Source organism: Nomascus leucogenys, chromosome 24, assembly GCF_006542625.1.
Source record: "Nomascus leucogenys isolate Asia chromosome 24, Asia_NLE_v1, whole genome shotgun sequence".
Taxonomy (NCBI): Eukaryota; Metazoa; Chordata; class Mammalia; order Primates; family Hylobatidae; genus Nomascus; species Nomascus leucogenys.
This window is the reverse complement of record NC_044404.1, coordinates 6,743,375-6,759,856: the sequence shown is the minus strand read 5'-3', so window position 1 is coordinate 6,759,856 and position 16,482 is coordinate 6,743,375. Positions and strand designations below refer to the sequence as shown.

Sequence of the window (16,482 nt, the reverse complement as noted above, 5' to 3'; positions counted from 1 at the left end):
TTCTTTGTTTCTAGAAATCCATGTGGACCATTTCTGGATCACAGTTGGCTCTGGTGTCCTGGGAAACCAGTGACTTAGTCTCTTCCTGCGCTTCTCAGATCTGGCTCTGGGCCAGAGGTGTGTGCTGGCGACCCCATATCAGGGCCCCGCTGGCCACAAGCTTCTTGGAGCAGCCGTGGAAGAGCTGAGTGAGTCTCTGTGCTCTTTTTTTTTTTTTTTTTTTGAGATGGAGTCTCACTCTTTTTGCCCAGGCTGGAGTGCAGTGGCGCGAGCTCTGCTCACTGCAACCTCCGCTTCCTGGGTTCAAGCAATTCTCCTGCCTCAGCCTCTCGAGTAGCTAGGACTACAGGCACGCGCCACCATGTCTGGCTAATTTTTGTATTTTTAGTAGAGATGGGCTTCACCATGTTGGCCAGGCTCTGTGCTCTTCTTCTTAACGCCAGGTTATTTCCCTGAAACCAGGGTCCTGTGGTGGCTCAGCCAGACGCTGATTCCCCCTCCCAGTGAGGGAGCCCAGGCCTCTGCCGCAGGGGTGTGAACGGAGGGGCTCCGTGTTGGGAGAGGCACCTGATCGTGCTGCTTGCCATGGAGGTCTCAGCTTTCTGTTCTGTGCTGACTGTGTTACTACTTGAGGTGCCATCAGGGACCTACAGGTGTGTCTTATAATGACTGTTAAAACTAAAATTTAATTTACTCTAAGTTTTATGGGCAATGTATGAATACACGTTTTCTAGCATGTCTAATGGGCGTGGTTACCACAAATTTGCCAGCACACCCACATACACTGTGGGTTTCTTTCATTTTTCTTTCTTTTTTTTTTTTTTTTTTTTTTTTTTGAGACAGAGTCTCGCTCTGTTGCCCAGGTTGGAATGCAGTAGCACGATCTCGGCTCACTGCAAGCTCTACCTCCTGGGTTCACGCTGTTCTGCTGCCTCAGCCTCCCGAGTAGCTGGGACTACAGGCGCATGCCACCACGCCTGGCTAATTTTTTTGTATTTTTAGTAGAGACTGTTTCACCATATTGGCTGGACTGGTCATCTAATTAGTATTCTTAAGAAAAGTTCTGCATCTGGGCCGGGCGCGGTGGCTCACACCTGTAATCCCAGCACTTTGGGAGGCCGAGGCAGGCAGATCACAAAGTCAGGAGACCGAGACCATCCTGGCTAACACGGTGAAACTCCATCTCATTTTTCTGTCTAATGTTGTCAACCTGAAATGAGCCATGGGCACGTACTCTCCACAGGGAAGTTGCTTTGGGACTAGCAGGGTATTGTAGCCCAGGCTGTGTGTGCAGGGTCAGACTGTAGATGCATCTGGGGGCTTGGAGCAAAGGAGAGATTTTTTTTTTTTTTTATACTTTAGGTTTTAGGGTACATGTGCACAATGTGCAGGTTTGTTACATATGTATCCATGTGCCATGTTGATTTCCTGCACCCATTAACTTGTCATTTAGCATTAGGTATATCTCCTAATGCTGTGCCTCCCCCCTCCCCTCACCCCACAACAGTCCCCGGAGTGTGATGTTCCCCTTCCTGTGTCCATGAGTTCTCATTGTTCAGTTCCCACCTATGAGTGAGAACATGCGGTGTTTGGTTTTTTGTCCTTGCAATAGTTTACTGAGAATGATGTTTTCCAGTTTCATCCATATCCCTACAAAAGACATGAACTCATCATTTTTTATGGCTGCATAGTATTCCATGGTGTATATGTGCCACATTTTCTTAATCCAGTCTATCGTTGTTGGACATTTGGGTTGGTTCCAACAAAAGGAGAGATTTTAAAGGCAAAAGGGAGACATTCATGTAAGCTATCTAGAAACAAAGACCCTTGGGGACAGGGGCTTGTTGCGGGCGTTGGGGGAGCACAGCGAGTTGGCTTGTTGTCAGGGAGGCGTCCGTGATCTGGAGTGCTGCGATTTGGAGAGACTCCTGCCTTGTTCCTGTCCTAGACACTCGTGTGGGAGAGCCCCTCCTTCATGGCTATGCAAATTAACCTGCTGTAGTCACTTTTTTTTTGTTTGTTTGTTTTTGAGACAGTCTCGCTCTGTCACCCAGGCTGGAGTGCAGTGGCGCCATCTCGGCTCACTGCAAACTCCGCCTCCCGGGTTCACGCCATTCTCCTGCCTCAGCCTCCCGAGTACCTGGGACTACAGGTGCCTACCACCATGCCTGGCTAATTTTTTGTATTTTTAGTAGAGACGGGGTTTCACTGTGTTAGCCAGGATGGTCTCGATCTCCTGACCTTGTGATCTGCCCGCCTCAGCCTCCCAAAGTGCTGGGATTACAGGCTTGAGCCACCACACCCAGCCTGTAGTCACTTTTTAACTTGCCCTGGCTGCCTTCTCAGGTCTGCACACACTGGCTGGTCTCCTCCCATCCCGTTGCTCCCCTGCCCCATGCAGGATCTGCTGGGTTCTGCTGAGGTAGCTTCCATTTGCAGGAGGGTTGTGTCTGATGATGTTTTGCTGTTGTCACAGCGCTGCCCCAGACAGCCTTGTGCTCGTCCATCTGCTCACCGCAGCTGCTCCTGCCTGTGTCCTGTGCACATGCATGCTGCTCCCCGTTTAGTTGCTGGCCCAGGTGCTTGTGTCAGCCAAGTCCTGTTATGTGGCGGAAGTCAGGCTTCCCAGACTCCACCGTGGTTTTTGGAAGACTCCTGGGGCCTGGAGTACAGCGGGTGCTCCCTGGCGGCCGCACTGTCCTCTGGGCAGGACTATGAGTATAGTTTGGGAAGCACCTTAACCCATAACCACATCGAACATTAAAACAAAGAGATTTGAAACTGAGTTATTTTGTGGCCTTGTTGTGTCTCTTCTTGCTTTGCTTTACCGGATGGATCTGTGTTTTGGGCCCTGGGGGTCTGGGCTTCCCACCAGGTATCTTTTTAAATGGCCACCTTTAATGGCCTTTTTAAATGGCCTTGTAGGTAGGTTTACTCTCTTGGAAGAAAAAAATTGCATAAGTCATGATATAAAGAGTTACTTGAAAAAACTTTCCACATTGTATGCAAATTTGAGACAACGGGGAAATAAAATGCATGCGAGAAGTTCAGATGTGCTTGGAAGGTTTAACTTTTCATCCAGGTTTTTCCTCCGAGAGGACGCACACAGGCACGGAGGGCTGGCCCCTGAGTGCCCGCTGTCTCTGCAGAAGATAATGGAGCCATTTCCGGCAATTTGTCCTCATTATCAAAATCAGCCTGCGGAGTTTTCCGGGTTCCCATTTACGGAGGAACGGAGTGGAGCTGCACTTGCTGCTCTGCTGTCTCATCTTTCAGGCTGTTTCTGGGAGGAGGTGGGCAGGGGGTTGCTGTATGGAGCTCTGAAATGGACTGTAAGAGGCACTCAGGGAATCTGGGGAGAGGCACCGGCTTTAAGGACAGCTGGGCCCCTGCAGAATCCTCGTCTGCATTTTGCTTTTAGTGAGATGATATTTTCCTGGGGGAGCAGAGCTTGCTAGATCATTTGCTAACACCCTCCGAGCACGTGAGCTCATTTATAGAAGGGCAGGTTCCTCTGACCAGAGTCTTTGCGCTCCTTGGAGCCATGTTACTGTGGCTGGTTACAGAAGAGCTGGGCGGGCCAAATGGGCACTGCCCAGGAGGTGGTTGGACTGGGAGCCGTGTCCGCCAGGCTGGGCAGTTGGATCCTCTGAGGGTTGGGGGCTCCCTCTGGCCTTGCCCCAATGCCTTCCACCCACCCACAGACCCTTAGCAGGGTTTCCACCAGATCCTGCAGCTGGGGAAGCACCTCCTTGGATGGGTTCTGGAAGCTGCTGGGAGAGGCGTGGCGGGGATTGGCTCTGATCAGCTGGTCGCGCAGCTCTGGTGTTAGGGCAGGTTTCTCCTTGGTCAACAGCATTTTCCTTGTTTTTCTTTTGTTGGGATTCAGAGCGGAACAGGAAGTGGCTGAGCAGTCTCTTTCCAGAGTGCCCAGTGTTTGATGTCACAGGCCTCTGTGCTATGTGCTTGGTCCGTAGGTCCCGTAAGTGCCGGCCCGTGTTCTGTGCTGTAGGAATTCAGGATTCCAGGACATATAGGAGATTTGTTTGCCCAACCTTCATGGCAGCAGAGGCCACAGGAGAGGGAGGGAAGACGAGCTGCTGGGCCCAAGATGTGGGCCACATGGGGGTGACGGGAGGTGGGACGGGGCCATGGGGGAAGTCTGATTTCTCCAGAGGTCTGGGTTATCCTGGAAGTCCGATGGGGAGTGGTGGTGTCTGCTGCAGTGGAGAGTCCTGTCACCATGAAGGAGGCTGTCATGAGCCAGGCGGGGACAAGACATGGGCTGGAGACCAGGCTGTGGGCCTCAGGGAAGCCAGGCAGATGACTCAGTGTGCAGAGCTCCCACCCTGGCCTCTGAGTGGGCAGAGGTGGCCCTGTCAGGATGGGCTTGGGGTCTGGCTTGGTGGTGTCATGGCGGGCAAAGGCAGATGGCAGTGTATGTGAAATGACTGTAAGAGACGAGTGGCTGTGGACGCTCCAGCGCCGCTGTGGCAGGAGCCTGGTGGGTTTCAGAGACTCTAGCGATGCTGGGGTTTCCTCCTGCTGAGGTGCAGGGGCTGAGAGCCCTGGGGCTGCTGGGCCATGAGGTGTCCATGTGGCCTGGGGAGGGGTTGTAGAAGCAGCACAAATGCCAGCTGGGCTGAGGCGGGGCTGGGCAGGTATAGGTGGCCCTGGGAGGAGGCTGCTGGCTCTGTAGGCAGCCCCTGGATGCTTGGGAGGCAGCTGTGGCCTTATAAAGAGCCAAGGCTGTTCTCAGTCCCTGGCTCCAGGGGGACCACATGAAGGGCTGGCCTTGCCTCCCCCAGGTGGGCCTCCCAGTGTTACCGGGCCCGCATGGAGAATCCTCAGCAGGACCTGGCGGACAGCTTGTGCTTAGTGGGTGTTCGTGAGGCCGCGAGCCAGGTTGGCAGTGTCTGCTCAGGAGCTTCTCGGTTAACAAAACAGCCTGAGTCAGGGAGCTGCAAGACTGGGGCAACCTGAGACCCCAGCTCTTCTGGGCAGGGAAGATGCAGAGATGACTAGTGAGGAGAAGCGCGTTGGGGAGCTCCAAGCACCCCAAGCTGTGAGGCCTGCTGGCCCAGGAAGAACAAGGGGTGCACACCACGAGGACGAGGCCAGCTGTACCCCCTCTCCTGGCTGCTGGTGCATGCCAAGGCTCTAGATAGACAGCGACGCTTTTGGGTGGTGCTCTTGCTGCTGTTGCCCCTGAGCAGTAAGCAGCGGTCGCCCCTGTTACAGACAAGGTGGTGAGGCCTGTGGAGACCTGATTGTGTGGGGGTTCAGGGGCCCACTGCCCCCCACACAGGCTGACACATTCCCTCTCCTGCCCCACTGTGCTTCCTCCCAGGCCCGCCAACGCCAGCACCTCGAGGTCTCGCCGCCCCGCAGAACTCACCTGTGGGACCAGGGGTAAGTCCAGGCCCCCCACGGCCTCCTTCAGAATTCCAGAGTCAATTACTTGCAAGAAAACCCTCTGTCCCCCCTTAAGCACAGTGGCTCCCTGCGTGCTTTTGCGTGGTTGGGGAGGGCCTGCTGGTGGCGGCAGGGCTGTCCCCTCCTGCCCTGTCTGTGCAGCTTGTCCCTGATGTTCTGACTCCCAGTGCGGGCTTTTAGTGGCACTGCTGCTTGTAACCCCTGTGTTGCTGTATGGGGCGTCTCCACATCTCCCTGGCAGTTACAGCTCATGGTGGCAACTCTTTCAGGACTGGACGGCCTTTGCTTTTTCTGGGAGACATCGAGGTGTGGTCCTTACCCTCTTTGCTCTCTCAGACTAACTCCACCAGGAGGGTGCCTGGCAGCTGTTCATGTCCAGGGCACCCACCAGGCACCCCTGGCCCTGTCGGCCAAGCAGCCGATGCTGGTGGAGACAGTGGCACTGCTGAGAACCACAAGCTGCTGGCAGTTGCATGTCTGACGGCACAGATCCCCATGGCGCTGGAACTTCCTGGGTGAGAGGAGAGGCTCCTTCCCGCTGGGCCGTTGCCCGCCAGTGATCTGAGCTGAGCTCCTGCTTGGCTGCCGTTCTGGAGTCCCGAGACACCTGTGGCGCTCACCTGTGGCTCCAGGCTGGCCTTGGCTGTGTGATGTGCAGTGAGGTCAGGTGTGGCTTGTTCCTGCTGATGACTTTGTCTGCCAGCATCACCCTGGAAATTGACTTTCTAGAAAAGTTGACTAATTCAGTATCCACGGCTGTCTCCAGGAAGCAGCTTTAGTGTGTCATCTGCAGTAGGAAACTAGATCACGAGTGAAGAATACTGGATTCACCTAAAGGCACGAGTCTGTGGACGGCCTCCCGGGCTTCCCTGCTGGCCCAACCTAGCATTTTCCCTGGAGCAGTTTCCACGTGACCCTGAGTGGTCACGATACCTTACGGGGTCTGAGGGAAGCTGGGCAGGCCCCAAAGATCTCCTCTGCTCCCTGAAGATGCTTCCAGGGTCCCCTGTGGATGCTTCATGCACCCCGTCCCCCATTCATTCCTCAGTGCCTCTTCATACATTGGGGCCTCTCTGCCAGCACCCGGTGTGGGCCAGCCGTCATTGCTGACAGTGAATGTCTCAGGTGCTGGCTGTGTGTACTGGAGTTAGAGTCCGGGTTTGAGATCCGTGTCTTCAGTAGTGCGTGGGCCCCCACCCCTCCGTATCAGTATTTTAAGCCGCACTCATTTCCAAATATCTGCAGTATTTTTAGAAGGCTCACCGCATGCCAGGTACTATGCCAAACCCTAGCCAGGATTGTCATTTAATTCTCCTAACAGTCCTGCAGTTTAGGTACTATTATTATCCCCATTTTACAGGTGAGGAGACTGAGGCAAAAAGAGGTTAGCTAACTTGCCCGAGGCTACACAGTAATGCCACATTGGTGTAGGCACTCCATCACAGTAATGCCACTTTGGCACGGGACTCCATCCACAGCTATCTCCAGAGCCTGCATTGGCCATCAAGGTGGTCATTGCCTTAACAGGGAGGTTTGTTCGATAGGAACGCAGGAGGCTAGAACTGGCAAGGCCTTGGAGGTGCTCAGTCCAGTGCTGGCAAGGGACAGAGAGGCAGAGGCCAGGCCGCCCCTGTAGCTTGAGATTCTTTCTCCTTTCTTGCTTGTTTTCCTTGTTAATAATATTCTTATTCAGATATTATGATCTGGGGGAGATCATGGAATCACCTCTCTGTCATTAAATAAAGGAACTTGAGAAGCGGTCCCAGGTTCCAGAGCTGCCGTGGCCAGGAGGCTGCAGGCATCACTCCCTTCCGTGGCCGGATCCAGGGCTACCTCGTTCCCTGGTGTGGCCAGTGCATGTTGGGAGCTTTGTGGATGGACTGGCAAGCTTCTGAGCCCCTCATCTGTGCTCTCTTTCCTTCCAGTTGTCAATTTCCCAGCTGGCGGCCTCTCCGCGGTCCCTGACTCAGCACTTCTTGGCCAGGCCTACTTCACAGCAGCTACCCCATGGCTCTCAGGCCTCCCCTGCCCAGGCAGTAAGTGCCGCTCACCTGCCGCCTCGCCTTCCACCAAGGAATGGCTCCACAACTCCTCATTTTGGGTTTTTGCACTGTGCTGGTCCTTAGTTAGGTGGCAGAGACCTTGGCGGGTTCCTTGGGTTGTGGGTGGGGGTGGGGCATTGCTTCCTCTGAGGCATCAGACGGTTGCCACCATTCTGTCTTGGAGACCAAAGAAGAATCTGGCCCATGAGTTCTTCATACCACAGCGCTTGATTCAGATTGTGATCTACCCATGAAAACAAAGTTAAGCTACCCCTAGGTCTCTACGTGAAAGTAAAAGGAAGGTGTGGCTGGATCTATAGACAGAGGCTGAGACAGGCACCCAGCACCCCAGGACCCTCCTTGCTATCAGCAGCTAAAGGAGGTGAGTGGTGCCTGCCGTCCTGGCTTCAGGGTGCGCTCCTGGCTGAGATTGGCCCGCGTTGCCAACGGCCTTGGGGAATTCCTATGGCGTTTGGTTTCCAAAGTCGGCTGGGTCACCTGCAAACTGCATCTCTGGTCTTAACTGGAATTATGTTGAGGAAAAATAGTTTCTTTTAATTCCTTGTTTGAAAACACTCCTAGCACCATGAGTCTCTGCCGCCTTATCTAAAGCATCTCTGGGGCTTGTGTGTTTGTGAAGAGCTTGCCTAGCTTTTTATTATTGGTGCCTGAGACATGGTGTGAGGGTGACCTGGTTTCCTCTGGACTGAAACAGAAAGCTTGGGAATGAAGCTTGAGAGAGCACAATCCCAATTCCCAAGCCAGCTCCTCGCTGCTCGGCCTTGGAGGGGAGTGGAGGTGGTATACGAGTGAATGACAAGAAGGTTCAGGGACTGTGGGGACAAGAGACTGTCCAAACACACCAGCCAGGGGCTCGGTGCCACGGTTTATCTTGGAGTATTGAGGAAGCTTCATCATTCTGTTCTATAAACATGTTTTGATATGAATTTACCATCTTAGGCATCAGATATCTTCTGTGGTCCTGATGTGCTCAGAAAATTAGGATTCCTTCCTCACTGCTTCTCAACTCACAAATTGGATTGCCACATGAAATATAGGATGCCCAGTTAAATTTGAACTTAAGGTAAACAAATAATTTTTTAGTGTAAGTATATCCCAAATATCGCAGGGACCATACTTATACTAAAATTATTTGTTGTTTACCTGAAATTCAAGTGTAATTGAACCTTCTGTATTTTTATTTGCTAGAGCTGGCAACCCTCCAGAGGCAATTAATCGATGAATCCCCTTAGATCTGAGCACCGTTGGTTGTTATGGGTTGGGGTCCTTGGTGGCCTCACTTGGAAGCCCTCGTTTTGTTCAGCAGGAGTTCCCGTTGGAGGGCGGTATCTCCCACCTGGAAGCTGACCTGAGCCAGACCTCCCTGGTCCTGGAAACATCCATTGCTGAACAGTTACAGGAGCTGCCGTTCACGCCTTTGCATGCCGCTATTGTTGCGGGAACCCAGACCAGGAGGTGAGGTGTGGATCTGGGTGGGATGGAACCAGGCACGTGCTGTGCCATCAGACTGTTGGACCTTGTGAACACCAGGGTTTCCACAGGGAGGTGCATCAGTGGGTCCCCCCTTTCCCGGAAGGCTACCTGAGGAGTCTGTGTGTCTCAGCTCTGCAGGGCAGCCCTCGAGAGCCTCCATGGTGCTCCTGCAGTCCTCCGGCTTTCCCGAGATTCTAGATGCCAATAAACAGCCAGCCGAGGCTGTCAGCCCTACAGACCCCGTGATGTTTAACCCTCAGAAGGAGGAATCAGATTGTCTACAAAGCAACGAGATGGTGCTACAGTTTCTTGCCTTTAGCAGGTAAATCCTTGAATATTCTGTTACTCATCTGGCTTTCACATTTCCTGTGTTGAAGAGAAACTTTGCTGAGGTTCTGACCTGGCAGAACTGTTTATGCTCAGGTCTTAGTAGATTCGGGAGTGCCATCTGTTTTTATCTTATCTTGGCTAGGACCCACCCACAGCATGCTAAATGCTGTGAAAGCTGCTTTACCCCATCTTTTGTGGTCCTTCATTAAAATGTGGACAGTGTGTTGTCCAGGTCTTAGATCTTAGTGTAGCTTCAAAGGCAGCTTCTCTAGCCAGGAGTGTCCTTACACTCGAGAATGTTGATGTCTGACTGGCTTGCTGAGACCACAGCAAAGCAGTTCCATTGGTGACCGTGGCAGCCTCTTTACCGTTCCCCAGTGACTAAGGTGCCTGGACCATCCCCTATGCAAACGCACATCAGACCCCTCAGGTTCTGTGCCATGGATACTCAATTAACCCAGAGCTGTTGTTGGATTCAGAGTGGCCCAGGACTGCCGAGGAACGTCATGGCCAAAGACTGTGTATTTCACCTTCCAGTTCTACCGCTTCCCACCCACAACGACGCCACGACTGCAGCTGGTCCAGCTGGATGAGGCCGGCCAGCCCAGCTCTGGCGCCCTGACCCACATCCTCGTGCCTGTGAGCAGAGATGGCACCTTTGATGCTGGTGAGTACTCGTGTGCGTGGCAAAGGCGAGACATTCTGTACTGTGTGTGTAAATTGTCAGTGTTATTAAATAAGTGCTACTATGAAAAGTTTAAAACATATACAACATTGGAATAATACGGTGAACCAGTACAGCAAACACTTAGCCCCAGCAGCTCTCAGCTGCCTCCCAACCCAGCGTCCTCCCCCAAGCCAGGGTTATTTTGAAGCAAATCCCAGACATTATATAATTTCATGTATGAATATTTCCTTATGTATATTTAAAAAATTAGGAATTCTCATTTGAAAAACATAAACTTAATTGGTATATCCCATCTAAAATAATAACTCCTAATATCATCAAATATCTAGCCAATGTTAAAATTTTGCTAGTAACCTCATAACATTTTTTTAAGTTTGTCCAGAAATAAGGTCCATACTAGTCATAGAGCAGTGTGACTCTTCAGTCTCTCTCTGCAGTTGCTGCCACCGTACCTGTCTCTGTTGTTTCTTTTTTATGTATTTATTGAAGAAGCCGCATTGTACTGCAGAGCGTCCACCCCACAGTCTGGATTCTGTTTTTGTATCCTGGTGGTAACATAAAGGTGTTGTTCTGTCCCCTCTTTAGCTGTAAGTTGGGAGTTAGATCTAGATGCATGATTAGATGCTTGTTTTTGTTTTTGGCAAGAATTCTTTGTAGCAGGTGATGTTTGCGCCACCTCCTGCACCTCCGCTGCGCCCTTGGCGTCTGCTTGCTTATTTTTATGTTGTGTCAGCAGCCATTATGCCCACCGCTGTGTCATTTGTGCAGTGGTGACGTTCTGCTTCTAGAACACCTCCCTTGTTTGTTAGCTGGGATGCTTCCAAAACCGGAAACTTCCCGGCATCAACTTTTTGCTTACCTTGAAGGTGCAGTTTATATAGGAAAGGCTGGATAATACTTGATTCTTCCCTTTATATGCCAATTTCTGAAGTAATTACGTGATTCCCTGGCATCCTTCAAGAATGGGGACCAGTGCCTTATTTTTCCTTTGGGTATCACTGTAAACTAATAGATTGAAGCTACATTGAATAGAAACACACCTGACATGTTGATATTTTTATTGATGGTCAGTTTCCCCATCTTGGTCAGTGACACAGCTCGTAAGGGACCCAGCTGGGGTCTGAAACACTGCCACCTTTCGAGGTAGAAAGTGGCAGGTGGGAAAAGTGATGTTAAAATACTGACCTCAAATGAAGTAGCCTAACAATGGCACCTGACAACAGAGACACAAAGCAAATGCAGCGCTAGGGATCGAGGAGGCTGTTAATAACCAAGAAAGTAATTCACTAGGAAAAGAAACAGTTCTGAATCCGCGAACTTCTAACATACGTAGCCTCAAGATAGAGAGGAGAACTTGATGGACTTATAAGGAGAAATCGGCAAAACCCCACAATCATGGGAGATCTAGACATACTTCTCGGTAGATTGATCAAACAGAAATTAATAAGGATATTATAAAATACAGTATAAAAAGGTGATCTGAGAAAACCTGTACATCCCATTTAGAGAATATGCATTATTTTAAAGCATACTTTGAAACTTAGAAAAACTGATCATCATTCATATATATTTTTTAGCTCACCAAGCAGGCATCACCCTATACTGAGATAATCGCTATCAAATCTAATTTTATAACTTTCTCTGGCCATAATGCCACAAGATCAGAAGTCAGTCACTCCCTCCCCTACAACCACTCTGAACTGCTTTTTTTTTTAATTTTAAAATGTGCTTCTAATTATTCCATGAGTCAATGAAGACCTCAAAATAGAAATGCCTAATTATTTAAAACTGAATGACAAAATAATACTGCATATCAAAACTTAGGAGATGCAAGTAAAATTGTAATTTCAGGGGAATTTACAGTTTTAAATGCCTATGTTGGTGAAGAAGAAAGGTACCCTTTAAGATATTGTTTTAATTGTTCAACTTAAGAAGTTTGGGGGAGAAAGACAGAACAAACCTAGTAAAAGTAGGAGGAAAAAATTTGATGAGTGTAAATGCGTAGAAGACAAAACATTGGAACGGGTCAGCCAAACAGTTGGGCACCAGGGTCACCAGGTGCAACAGGGCATGCTTCTTGTTTCTTGTCCATGGGCACAGCAGTCAAGAGAGGGAGATGGCGGAGATGAAAATATCACTTTATCATGCATTTATTCATGATAAAGAGGGTATAGGACTTGGTTGGTGTGAGAGCCAGCTGTGTCCACTGGCGCCAGCCCCCGATGTGGATGGCGTTTGATGCAGGTGGAGGTTGGCCAGACAGCAGCAGGCTTTGCACCTGGGGTGAGCCCTCGCCTCTCTGCATGCCTGGAAGCACATCTTGGACTGTTGCATTCTCTCCTGTGGGCAGATCTGAAAAGAAGAGAGTGGGGAGGAGGAGTGAGCAGCCTAGTTAGTTAGTTAGCTCAGTTAGTCTATTCCCCATCCCTAGTCAGTTGAGCTGCTCTCGCTGAGAGGCACGGGGGCTGGGCAGAGAGAGGCCACAGGAGGCTCCTTTGCATGGAGGTGTGAAGCCAGGGAAGGACGTGCTCCCACAGGATTTCCAGTCACTGGCCTTCATCATTACATTTATGGCCAACCAGGGGTGTGGCCTTTGTCTTTGGGGGAGGGGGCTGGTCACCACCAGGGCGGTTCCAAACTTCCTGAATCACTTCAACTAAGCCAACCACCTTTCCTTTTTCAGTCCTCCTGAGGCCTTTGGTAGACAGTCCAACTGATGTCCCCAGAAGGCTGTAAAATGGATCAGATTAATGCATTTGTCTCAAGGCTCCTCTGTACCCACTGCTGAAGACTCATTCCTTACTCTGTTTCCCATTCCAAATTCCATCCAGTCATTTTATCCAGCACAGCTCATCAGAGGCTCTGCAATGAAGTTAAATGATAACGTTGAGATCATTCAATAAAAAAGGCCAACCACTTAGAGATGCTCCTGACTTGAATATAAACCCCTTTCCATGATGAATTTCCCAGAGAGGAATGAAAGTCCCCAAATTAAATTTCCTTGCAAGTTGAAGTCGAAAGAAATGAAACTCCAAAATCAAATTTTTCTTGTCATTATGAATTAAAATTCACAGTCCAGAATTCTTAAGTTGAAGTCTAAAAAAACCCCACCTGACTGATTTCAATTTCTTACATAGCTGAGTCTCTGCCTGGGCAGGTCTGGGCTTCCTTCAGCAGCCGCAGCTTGCGGGAGGGTTCTCTCTGGACAGGCACGGTTCCCTAGGGCCTTGGGAGTTGCATCAGTTCAGGACTGAGCCTCTCATAAGCCTCATTTAAAATATATTTGTTGTTGTTGTTGAACTATAACATGTGTACGGTAAAGACACAGATTGCCAGTGCATGGTTCTATTATTTTTAAAAATTAATAATTTTATTTTCTTAGATCAGTTTTAGGTTTACGGAAAAATTGAGTAGCTGGTACAGAGAGTTCCTGCAGGACCTCCCCCCACCCCAACAGTTTCCCCTATTATTAACATTTTGCATTGCTGTGACACGTCCTTTTTTTGGTTTTTTTTTTTTTGAGTTTTATTTGAGACAGGATCTTACTCTGTCACCCAGGCTGGAGTGCAGTGGCACAATCACAGCCCACTGCAGCTTTGACCTCCTGGGCTCAAACAATCCTCCCACCTTAGCCCCCACATAGTTGGGACCACAGGCATGCACCGCCATGCCCAACTAATATTTTTTTGTAGTTTTTGTAGAGATGGGGTTTTGCCATGTTGCCCAGGCTGGTGTTGAACTCCTTGGCTCAAGTGATCCTCCTGCCTCAGCTTCCCAAAGTGCTGAGATGACGGGTGTGAGCCACCATGTCTGCTAGTGTGACACATTTGTTACAGTTGATGAACCAGTATTAAAAACTTATTATGAACTAACTCATAGTTTACGCTAAAGTTCATTCTGCATTATACAGTCTGTGATTTTTGACAAATACATGACATCATGGATCCACCATGATGGATCATACAGAATAGCTTCATCGCCCTACACCTCCCCTGCACTCCACCTATTCAGCCCTCCCCTCCTCCCCTGGCACTACTGTTCTTTTGACTGTTTCCATGTTGCCTCTTCCAGAACATCATACAGCTGGAATTATATAGTATGTAGCTCTTCAAAACTGGTTTCTTCCACCCAGCACTGTGCATTTAAGGTTCCTCCATGGCTTTTTGTGTCTTGCTCACTCATTTATTGGATTGCTGAATGATACTTCATTGCACATATGTGCCACAGCCTATTTTTGCATTCACCTCTTGAAGGACATCTTGGTTGTTTACAGTTTTTGGCAATTTTGAATGAAGCTGTTAGAAACATTTGTGTACAGGGTGTTGTGTGTACATAATTTTTCAACTCACAGGTAAATACCAAGGAGTGTGATTGCTGGATCATGTGGTAAGAGTATGTTTAGTTTTGTTAGGAATCACCATACTGTCTTCCAAAGTGGCTGGGCATTTTGCATTCCCACCAGCAGTGAATGAGGATTCTGGTTGCTCCATATCCTCACAAGCATTTGGTGTTGTCAGTGGTTTGGATTTTAGCCGCTCTAGCAGGCAGTGCAGTGGTGTCTTGTTGTAATTTGCAGTTCTCTAGTGACATGTGATGTGGAGCATCTTCTCATGTGCTTATTTGCCATCTGTGTATCTTCTTCCATGAGATTTCTGCTCAGATACCTGAACAGATGTCTTTTTATATTTTGGATGCAAGTCCTTTATCAGGTAAGTATTTTGCGAATGTTTTTTCCTTATCAATGGCTTGTCTTTTTATTCTCTTACCAGTATGTTTGGCAGAGTGAAGTTTTTCATTTTAATGAAGTCCAGCTCATTCGTTATTTCTCTCATGGATTGTGCATGGGTTGTATCTGAAAAGCCATCTCTGAGGTCACCTAGATTTTGTTCTGTGTCATCTCCTAGGAGTTGTATAGTTTCGTGGTTTACATTTAGGTCTGTGATCCATTTTGAGCTAATTTTTATAAAAGGTATTAATTTTACCAAGTGAACACATCTGCGTAACCAGCTCCCAGCCCGGAAGGGGCTCTGGAACAGGATGCAGAGGCCTCCCTCACCGCAGTCCTTCACCTCCCCGAGGGAACCACCCTTCTGAATTCTGCCACCGTAGATCAGTTTTGCCCCTTTTTTGGACTTCGGTGGGATCATGTTTTATGTTCTGTTTTGAATCCCACTTCTTTCGCTGGCCTCTTGTCTGTGAGGTCCCTGTTCTGTCTATAGCAGTAGAGTTTCTGTTTTCCTGGCTGTAGAGAAACCCAGTGTCTGGTGATTCTGTGATGCTGCTCCATTCAAACAGGCATTGGAATGGGTTCTAGTTTTTGGCTCTTCTGCGTGATGCTGCTGCGAGTGTGCTTTTGGTGCGCACGGCCGTTGTGTTGGAGGTGTGCCTGGGAGTGAATGGCTGGGTTGTGGAGCAGCACCTGTCGTTAGGTTTAGTGGATCTGCCAAGCAGGTTTCCCTCGTGCTGCGCCAGCTTCCACATCCATCAGCAGGAGACCGGCAGCCCAGACAGTGCCATGTCCTCGCCAGTCACATGGTGATCGCTGGTTTTCTTTGTTTCTTTGAACCGTCCTGATGTAGAGGCATCTGGTGGTCGGAGCTTCCTCGATGATACTGAGTGCCTTTCGCAGGCCTGCTGGCCTCAGGGGTATCGTTGTTCATGAGGCATGTGTTCAGGTCCCCTGCCCATTTTCTAGTGTGTTGTCTGCATGTGTGTGTGTATGCATGTGTGTGTTTGAATTGATAGGCATTCTTTTCGTATCCCGTCACCAGAGTTAATAGGACATGTAAGATTTTAAAGCACTGGCCCCATACCCACCAAATTTAGACAAGCCAATTCCCAGCCCTGAATAATTGTCCTAAGGAAAATTATGTTCTCAGAATCCAAAATTTGACATTGCCAGAGACTCAGATGTCTGAGTGAATGTGGGTAGATGGGAGAATGCCTTGGTTCTAGCTTCCCAGGCCTTTGCCATGTCCTGATCGGGAGGAAGATCCACTCAGAGAGCGGCATCTGAGGCGTGGCTGTCTTCCAGGCAGAGCTGCTGGGGGCTCCTGCCAAGGCTCTGCACGCTGGTCTTCCTGAACTGAAGCTTCCTGCAGCCACGCCCGTGAGCCTGGAGGAGCCCAGGAGCCCAGGGCTCCTGAGAGTGGTTTTCTCCGTTTTTGGGTGTTTGAAGCTGTGAGTGGCCTTTCTTCTCATCACCTCTTTTTCCTGCACCTTTCGGGGGGCTCTGCCAAGGGTGTGGTCTCCCCTGCATGTGTTGGTTCCCTCCTTGGCCCTGGGCTTAGTGCCTTCAACCCTTTTTGTTTTCTTTGCTCCTGTCCTGGCCTTTTGCTTCCTAACATGTTCCTCTTGGTGTTTTTGTCTCGTGGGGCCCTCCTCAGTGTGAGAGCTGAAGTAATTGAATTTTGGATCAGCCAAGAGCATCTGTTCTTCCGAAGAACGCGGTCCATTTCCTCTCCCTGGGCTCTCCCAGCCGAGAGGCATCTC

At 49.7% G+C, this 16,482-nt stretch overlaps 1 protein-coding gene across 11 annotated transcripts in view; it reads left to right on the top strand.

Annotated features, from left to right (window-relative positions):
• Positions 1 to 16,482, top strand: part of NPHP4 (nephrocystin 4) — a 130,905-nt gene that overhangs the window by 81,283 nt on the left and 33,140 nt on the right. For 10 of the 11 annotated variants that reach the window (XR_004028391.1, XM_030805067.1, XM_030805069.1 and 7 more), the window contains 5 exons: positions 5,351 to 5,412; positions 7,362 to 7,472; positions 8,806 to 8,954; positions 9,103 to 9,294; positions 9,782 to 9,969. Coding sequence is in view for 10 of the 11 variants with exons in the window: in XM_030805067.1 (XP_030660927.1) it covers positions 5,351 to 5,412; positions 7,362 to 7,472; positions 8,806 to 8,954; positions 9,103 to 9,294; positions 9,782 to 9,969 (702 nt within the window). In the remaining variant the exon portion in view is untranslated. Of the gene's footprint in view, positions 1 to 5,350; positions 5,413 to 7,361; positions 7,473 to 8,802; positions 8,955 to 9,102; positions 9,295 to 9,781; positions 9,970 to 16,482 lie in introns of all 11 variants that reach the window. The other variant, XM_030805076.1, reaches the window with a different exon arrangement.